The sequence below is a fragment of the Bison bison genome, unplaced genomic scaffold (assembly GCF_000754665.1).
Source record: "Bison bison bison isolate TAMUID 2011002044 unplaced genomic scaffold, Bison_UMD1.0 scf7180017864037, whole genome shotgun sequence".
Lineage (NCBI taxonomy): Eukaryota > Metazoa > Chordata > Mammalia > Artiodactyla > Bovidae > Bison > Bison bison.
Window position 1 is genome coordinate 1,989,514 of NW_011494609.1, and position 9,171 is coordinate 1,998,684.

The following is a 9,171-nucleotide window of genomic DNA, read 5'->3' on the forward strand; positions in this document are numbered from 1 at the left end:
GTCCAGACTGAAAGTTTGGCACTATGAATACAGTCTATGTTTAAATAATCAACTAGATGATGAACCCATGAGCAAGCCTTTATGGTTTCAGATCTTAGTTATTTCTATTTTAATTCTCAATTCAGCAAAAGAATCACACTGCAGCTTGGTAATATGCATTAATTCATATGTCCTAAACTGCTGACAGAGACATTGTTATGTAGCAAAAGATAACATGCATTCTATTCATGTCTGTTTTGAGACTGTGTTAAATTAAAATCTTTAGAAAGCCAATCCCTCTAATACTAGGTCTTCCTATTCAAGCACACTGCACATTTCTCATTTACTTAAGTATTCTGTGTGTCTCTCAGTAGCATTTCAAAGTTTTCTTTCACAAGATAATACATTTTTTGATACTACTGAGAATGAAATCTTTTCCTTTACTATGTTTTGCAATGGGTTGTTTACGTACAGAAAGGTATTTTATCCATTTGTGTTTCTAAATTCTCTTACATTTTGGTATTGGTTTTTGATTGATCATTTTGGATTTTACAGGGACACAGTCTTGGCCTCTATAAATAATGATATTTTACACGTCCACCTTTAAAATTTTATTTTTTTCTCTTATCTACTTTTATCAACCAATATCTCCAGGATAATAATAAATATTAATGATGATATACAATATTTAAGCAGGATGATGGGGTTTGGCTTAAAAGGGAAAGATAAAAGCATGCTGAGAAGTATTCAGCTATTCTCATTTGATTATGAGTTTTAAGTCAAGAAAAAAACTTGAATTTTATGCAATACCTTTTCAGCATCTATGGAGTTGATCCAATGACTTTTCCCTTAAAGATCTATCACACAGTACTTATATTAATAAATTTTCTAATTGAATCATCCTTAAAGTGTTTAAGATTTTTATAATTTCTGTATTATTCATGTGAATAAGCTTTTATTTATAAATACAAGCTCATTATACCCGTTAAAACAATAAAGCTGTTAAGATAAAAAAAAAACTTTGCCTCTTTTTTTCCAAATCTGAACAATAAAAATAAAATAATTTTTTTGTTATGTTCTAAAGCTTATTCTACTTCCCTGGTGGCTCAGCAGTAAAGAATCTGCCTGCCAATGCGGGAGATGCAGCTTCAATCCCTGAGTGGAGAAGATCCTCTGGAGGAGGAAATGGCAACCCATTCCAGTATGCTTGCCTGAAATTCCATGGACAGAGGAGCCATGGGGTCAAAGAGAATCAGACATGACTTGGTGACTAAACAACAAGGCTTATTCTGTGATGTTTTATATGGAATAACTTGCTTCAAAATAGTTCTAAGTTCATAATTCCCATTTAAAGTAATGAAAATTAAAACTTTCAACAGTTTAATACAGTTCTGACTCACCTGTTGTGCCTCAAAAGGACCATATGGCTCAGTATTGACTTCCTGATGTGTTATATTCCAAGACACCTTTGGGGCAAAACAAACACATTCAATCTGTCTCAAACGCTCTAGTAAAATAAATTCATCATTTGATAACATTTTGAAACATGCCTATAATTCTTTCAAGGTTTTAATTTTTTTGCCAGTTTAGATAACATTCTATGCTTTCTACAAATGTTTGTAACAGGAAAGAGTATCATTTGGAACTTGTAAAAGTGAAAATTATTTTGGTTCATTACTCTTAACATAATTTTTCAAAGCTTTCTAGAAAGCTTTTAAAAAACTTAATGAGTAGCAGGATAACCAAGAACGGTTTCATGCATTCATGCTTTATAAAGCTAACTACAGAGAAATTGTATGAATTTGGAAGGAAAGTTATAACCAACCTAGATAGCATATTCAAAAGCAAAGACATTACTTTGCCAACAAAGGTTTGTCTAGTCAAGGCTATGGTTCTTCTTGTGGTCACGTATGGATGTGAGAGTTGGACTGTGAAGAAGGCTGAGCGCTGAAGACTTGATGCTTTTGAAATGTGGTGTTGGAGAAGACTCTTTTGAGAGTCCCTTGGACCGCAAGGAGATCCAACCAGTCCATTCTGAAGGAGATCAGCCCTGGGATTTCTTTGGAAGGAATGATGCTAAAGCTGAAACTCCAGTACTTTGGCCACCTCATGCGAAGAGTTGACTCATTGGAAAAGACTCTGATGCTGGGAGGGATTGGGGGCAAGGGGAGAAGGAGACGACAGAGGATGAGATGGCTGGATGGCATCACTGACTCGATGGACGTGAGTCTCAGTGAACTCCGGGAGTTGGTAATGGACAGGGAGGTCTGGCGTGCTGCGATTCATGGGGTCGCAAAGAGTTGTACATGACTGAGCGACTGATCTGATCTGACCTGACAGAGAAACCTTATTCTTGAGCTTGCTAGGAAGGAACATTTACTCATATCCCTCATTGCTCTCCATCTGGTTGTGTCCTGTGTCTCCCTCACTCCCCTGCTGGTTTGAGAGGAGAAACTGGGCGTGTGCAGCCCTGACTTTCTTTTCTTTTTCTCTTTCTCTTGGGAGCTGCCCGTGCAGAGAGCACATTTTCCCATTCCTCCTCCTTGCACTGTCTTGGGGGCAAGCACCCAAGCTGGAAGGCCTTCTAGTCCAGCACTGCTGTGAACGAGGCAGGGAAGCTGCTAAGTCGTGGGTTTCAGTCTTGGGACACACACTCTCTAGAGAAAAGAGCCACATCATCCTACTGCACTTTTATTAATTATCAAGGCGGTGCTTTGGCTCCATCTGCTGATTCTACTGCTTTATGTCTCAACTGGTGCAAAACTTGGATAGGATGAAGGGTATTGCTTACTACACTTCAAAATTCCTTCTGGCATTACCAGTCATGCCCTACAAAAGGGTTCATAAAGTCCATTATTTTAAAGGATTTTAGTAAATACAATGACAATGAAAAATTAAGAGGGAAATTTAACTTTGATATCAAGAAGACTTTCTCACTTTAGTCTTACCTGTACAGCAACCACTTGTGTACATGGAATATTTGTTACTTCATTGGTGCTTTCTGGATTTACTTCCCATTTGGCAGAATCGCCACAGTAGTCATCGTTTCTGCTAGCCTCACTCTGGGCTATATCAGCACCATCAGAGCTGCACTCTGACTTCACTGGTGTTTCCAAAGATTCCTCAAGGATCTGTGTTTCGGAGGCAATCTGGGTACCAGGGGCATTCTCAGCACTGAAATGATGAGCCTCAAAACGCACTTCCGTTATGTCACTGGCTACAAAAGACGGCACCACTGGTATTGGTCTTTGCAGGTGATACTCAGTAGGAACACTGGCCAGAGGGGTGTAAATGCTATACTGGGGCAAAGTCGGTAACACACTGATGAAGGCTGGTGGAGTCTGGGTAATGTCAAATCCCCGAAAGGGAAGATATGTACAGTATCCTGTGACCAACTGGGGTCGAGGCCAATAGGTCGCTTTCACTTCCCTCAGGAACTGGTTTGGGAGAATTAGAGGAGACCGGCTTGTAGACCGGTATCCTCAAACGACTGGCCTTGGGTAGAAATCAGAAGACATACCCTTTGGGCTTACTCATCCTCAGAAACCTGATCTGGAAGAATTATCGAAAACTGGTTTTGGCTTACCCAGTGTCACGAGCTGGATTGGGGAGAATTAGCAGGTGCAGGCTGAGGCTTCACGTCCTCAGAAGCTGGTGCTGAAGGTAAGTCAGACACTGGTTTGGACTTTACATCTGGTTTAAATTCCCTAGCAGTTGGATTCAGTGGTAGTTTAACTCGTAAATACTCTCCTGTTTTTGAAATTTCTTCTACTTTTGTTTTAATGTTTTTCTTCTTTCTCTTTTTCTTGAGCCGTAATGCAACTTTCTTCAATGCGATACAGTTGTCAATCACAACAAAACGAGGACATCCCAGGAGAAACGCTTTTAAGCCTCCTGCTTTTTCTAGTATCTGTTGAGTTTCTTCTGGGAAGAACTCATATTCTTCAGAAAACATTTTGTTACTCATGTCCAAGGGACCATGTTCCTCCAACAACTGAGAGAAATAACTAGGCAAGAAAATACTTATGTTATTTTAAGGAAGTACTTACACATGCTTTTCTGAAGAAAATATTTCTCAAAATTTCCCCCAAAGCAAAATATTACTTCATTTCTAACTGACCTGAACATCTTCTCAACAAAAATATTATACTCATATTAAATCTGAGAAAGGCTAACTGTAATCAATTATACTATAAATAAAATTAAGTTTACTCCCCAGAAAATAATCCTTTTAAATTGGAAAAAAAGACTAAAAAGTTATTTTTTATAAGCTGTGATTAATTATTCAAAATATGTATATATATTTTAATACTTGCTTTTGGATTAAAAAAATTTTTTATTTGGCTAGGACTGCCGTCTATGGGGTCGCAGAGTCGGACACGACTGAAGCGACTTAGCAGCAGCAGTCTTAGTTGTGGCATGTGAGATCTTTATTTGCAGCATGTGGATCTAGCTTCCTGACCACGGATCAAACCCACGCCTCCTGCATTAGAAGTGCGGAGAATCACTGGACTGCCAAGGAAGTCTTTGGAATATCTTTTCATGTACCTGCTGGCCATCTGTATGTCTTTGGGAAAACGTTTATTCAAATCTTCTGCCCATTTCTACGCTTAATTTTTTTTTTTTTTTGCTACTGAGTTGCCTCAGTTCTTCATACATTTTGGTTATTAGCCCCTTATCAGATATATGATTTTCATAATTGAACGATGACCATTATAAGTGTCTTCAACGGCCCTTGATGGACTGCCACAGTACCCGTGTACGTCACTGTCGGCATGGGGCCAAGCGGTAGAAATGGGGAAAATATTTCAGAAGGCATTCCCGTCCTAGTGCTCCAGGTGTGTCCCTTTGAAAAACCACTGTTTTCTCCATGCTCATGATTCCTTTCGCTTTTTTTCAAGAAGCAGATTAAAGATCAGGACCCAACTGCCTCTTTCTTGGAAGAAAGCATGACAAGCAAGTAAGAACCACCATGTTCTTTTTGGTAGGCAAAAACTGACATGGAGAAAAAACATGAATCTTATTTCACAAAGTTATTTTTATTTGCAACACACTGTGATTCAACCTACGATCAATTTCACTCTCCTGCTATCGGTAAGCTGCATGCTAGGATCACATTTTATACTTTCTTTTTGAAACCTTCCACTTTAACTAGTTAATAAATCTTGACTAATTAACACCATTAAAGAATTGTTTTAGGAAAAACTGAATGCAGAAGACCATATACTACTTGCATAACAGATATACTATCTGCAATGTATAGTATAATACCATATACTATAATAGTATAGTATAATACCATATACTATCTGAATGCAGAATACCATATACTTCAACTATCTGTATCATAAAATATTAGAACAAAGGGGGTCACTGAAAACAAATCAGTCCAATCCCCTACTTTAAAGTAAAATATTTAAGTCAATTAAAAAAGCAGTTATCCCAATATTCTTAACTCCATGTCTGTTATGCTTTCTACTCAATATTCTTTTCAGATACAAAAGTTTAGTTTCATTTTTCTTTTATCCATTGGCCAATTAAAAAATAATCTTCAAACTAATGATCATTACGTGTTTATTTTTGAAAATTCAAAGAAAGAATTAAGTTCTGAGGTGTGACTTCCTGTAACTTCTTGACTTTCTCCTATTATAAGATATAAACTCCATTTCAAAATACACAAATCAACCTATTTTCTTCTCATAAAGTTACTTAATTTCTTCCCACTTATAAAGGTAATGTAGTCTTTAAGATGCAAACTCCTGAAAACTACAGTTTAGCTTCAGTTCAGATGCTTGAAGCAAAGTCTAGCATGTTTTAAGAAATACTAGTATAGGCCCCTGGAGAAGGAAATGGGTACCCACTCCAGTACTCTTGCCTAGAGAACCCCGGGGACAGAGGAGCCTGACGACTATAGTCCATGGGATCGCAAAGGGTCGGACACAACTGAGTGACTGAACAACAGGAACAGTATAGTTTTACAGCTGATTCCAGGTTGTCATCCAGTTCTCTGGGAATATGATTTGTTCAGCACTTCAACTCTGAAGAAAAACTATGAAGAGGGATCCAAGGGCATGTAACTAAACTGAAGAGGAATAATGCAACTGAGAAAAATAGAAAAAATAACCAAATTACAGATGAGTGATGGGTTTTCCAGGAGTTCGCTTACAAATTAATTTTCTATTGCAGATCTCAGCCCCTCACTTTTTTTCCCTAAAGAAAGCATCATGTACTACTTATTAATCCCAAGCTTAAAAAAAAAAAGAAAAGCAAATGCTTTTTAGATTTTCCTGAACTCTATTACTCTATCCACCCCACTCAGACTTGACTTTAGTGTTAATTTCTTTCTTTTTTTTTTTTCCCTTTGGCCACACAGCATGTGGGATCTTGGTTCCCTGACCAAGGATCACACCTGTGCCCCCTGCAGAGTCCTAACCTTACTGGACCACAAGGGAAGTCCCCTAGTGTTAGTTTCACATTCACATTTTCAAACCAAATGTAATTCAGCCCACAGTTTCTTAAAAGGAAATCTTTTCCTAGATGAATGTCAGGAGGCCAAGTTTTCAGTACAATACAATACAATATAGGGCTCTGTATCTGTACTACATCCCAGCTGGACAGCTCTCTCAGCAGTAGTCACCAGATTCTGGTATCCCTTCCCAGTGAAGGGTAACACTTCACCAAGCCACATGAAGTGTCACCGGGCTTAGGAGACACCAAACAACATATGAACATATCATATCAACATAAAGACAATGAGAGCAAATAATCATACTATTCCTTGTCCAATATATACTGTGGAATTCATGATAAAAGATTATGGCTGGAAGCTTCATTTATCATTCCTATCAGGACACACTAGGACAGTTTTGGAAATACAAAGAATCTACATTAGCAGCACAAACTGACGCAACTAATAAACATTAGGGTTCTAAAAAAAATCTTTAATAGTTAAAAATCTCCAATTAACTTTGTGTAATACATGACCAAAAGCCATAGAAATACTTTTCTTCCCCAGAGTTTGTAAGCCAAACACAGATTCTTTTAATAGAAAGGGACACAAATTTAAAACAACTTAAGATCTTTTACTGACAGCCTCAATGTAACAGTTGGAATGTTAAGACACTTACTCGTATAGAGTTGAACATTTCTGTTTTGGGTTTATGTCCCACAGCTTCTTATTACGGACAACATACTCATTACTATGCTGTTCATACAGAGCTTCAAATTCTTCTATATCCTGCCGAAGGTGATCAGGCACTACAAAGGGGCCCGCAGAATTTAAACTGCGTTTGCTGATAAAACAAACAAATGATTTTCTCGTGAATAATAAACTTCTAGGTGACCCAGAATAACATTTAAATTGGAATAAAGATAGCATATTATTCAACTTTTGGATGCAAACACACACTAGCAGAGAATTTAATGCAGAAAAGTTAACTTTCCACAACTTTAGTCAAGAGATACCTGAGTGCTGAGTAAATTCTTTTATTAATAATTACTTACTCACACTATCAAGAGTAATTTTTTTTAAAAACTTCTGGTTTAGAAAAAAAAATCAATGTTGCATTAATTGTAACATGTTAAAAAGCAAAATGAAAGGTTTTATTACAATGGTGATCAATTTAAGTTAAAGTGAGATTGAGACTGGTAAAAGGTACTTAAAAAAAATTTTTTTTTAAAGAGTGTAAGAGTCTAGCACTCTGCAAAGCTGGAGTACTGTTGAATGTGGGCTCTAAACTGGACTGCTGGTTTAAACTCTGGCTCTGCTGTGTATGAGCTTTGTGTCCTTGGGCACAGTCAACTGCACTGTATCTGAGCTTCCTTACGTGTAAAATGCATATAATAGTATTTATCTCCAAGAAAGAAGAATGGATTAGATGAGTTTATATATACATAAAAAGCTCTTAAAACAGTGCCTGCCACATAAGTGCTATCAAAATATAGGCTGCTATTATTTAAACTTAAAACAATTCCCCCAATGAAAGAGTCTGAAAGAGTCCACAAAAATATGCAAAACAACTGTTACTACAACTCATTTAAGAAATGCGGCAGGAAAAATTTGTGGGTCTTTGGTCCATAAAGGAATATGATATAAAAAACTTACTGCTACTTACTAGTTTTATTTCTTGTATCTACCTGTCTCTTAAAAACTCAGTTTCAACAACCAGATCCACTGGAAATTGCTAATACCTAAGGCTGAACCATAATATCACATACAGCCTCCAAAATATCTTCCTAGTAATTATCAACAGGACATTCTCTTCACTAAACATTTTAGAGAGTATTTTCTAGGATTTTCCAACAGTATCCTGCACACAGTAAGTTCTCAACCTTATCAAATGAATGTTATCAACCCTCTGATTTTAATACAGTTTATATCAATTCTTAACACTGACAGCCCACATTATATAAATCAACCACAATGGGTCATATCAGGTTGTTATAACAGATGCATGTCTTCAGGCAGAGAAGTCAGGGAAATTAAAAAAAAAGACAAGTTTAAAGGACACAGATTAATATACCCTTTAAGTTAAAACAAAAGCAAAAATTTTCAGACTGTGCTTACATATGGTCTTCACCTGAAGTGACAGTCTCATTGTTTGGTGTGACTGAAGGTGTTCCAGATCCAACTAACATAGGCTGGTTTAAAAAACAAAAATGACAATGATTTTCCACCTTTACCACTAAAACTGATGAATGCTCATATAAATATGCACAAAAATTGCCAATATATATGACTTATCTAAATTTTCTTGTGAACAGGGACATACAGTAATTAAATTTTCAACAGCCAAAAATAGGCACAAGCTAACATTTAGATAGTTTCTAAAACTCCAAAAAATTTTACACTATCACTGTGGAAACTCTCATTTTAGATAAACTACAGACATATAATCAAAGTTAAAAACAAAAGTTGTACTGGAACTTTTAAGCTACTCTTCAGTTCAGTTCAGTCACTCAGTCGTGTCTGACTCTTTGCGACCCCATGAATCACAGCACGCCAGGCCTCCCTGTCCATCACCAACTCCCGGAGTTCACTCAGACTCACGTCCATCGAGTCAGTGATGCCATCCAGCCATCTCATCCTCTGTCGTCCCCTTCTCCTCCTGCCCCCAATCCCTCCCAGCATCAGAGTCTTTTCCAATGAGTCAACTCTTCACATCAGGTGGCCAAAGTACTGGAGTTTCAGCT

General features: G+C 37.2%; 1 protein-coding gene across 1 annotated transcript in view; it reads right to left on the reverse strand.

Annotated features, from left to right (window-relative positions):
• Positions 1–9,171, reverse strand: part of TTC3 (tetratricopeptide repeat domain 3) — a 116,756-nt gene that overhangs the window by 35,140 nt on the left and 72,445 nt on the right. The window contains 8 exon segments of the mRNA XM_010834830.1: positions 1,380–1,445; positions 2,928–3,407; positions 3,409–3,450; positions 3,452–3,466; positions 3,468–3,572; positions 3,575–3,986; positions 7,107–7,271; positions 8,546–8,619. Coding sequence (XP_010833132.1) covers positions 1,380–1,445; positions 2,928–3,407; positions 3,409–3,450; positions 3,452–3,466; positions 3,468–3,572; positions 3,575–3,986; positions 7,107–7,271; positions 8,546–8,619 — 1,359 coding nt within the window.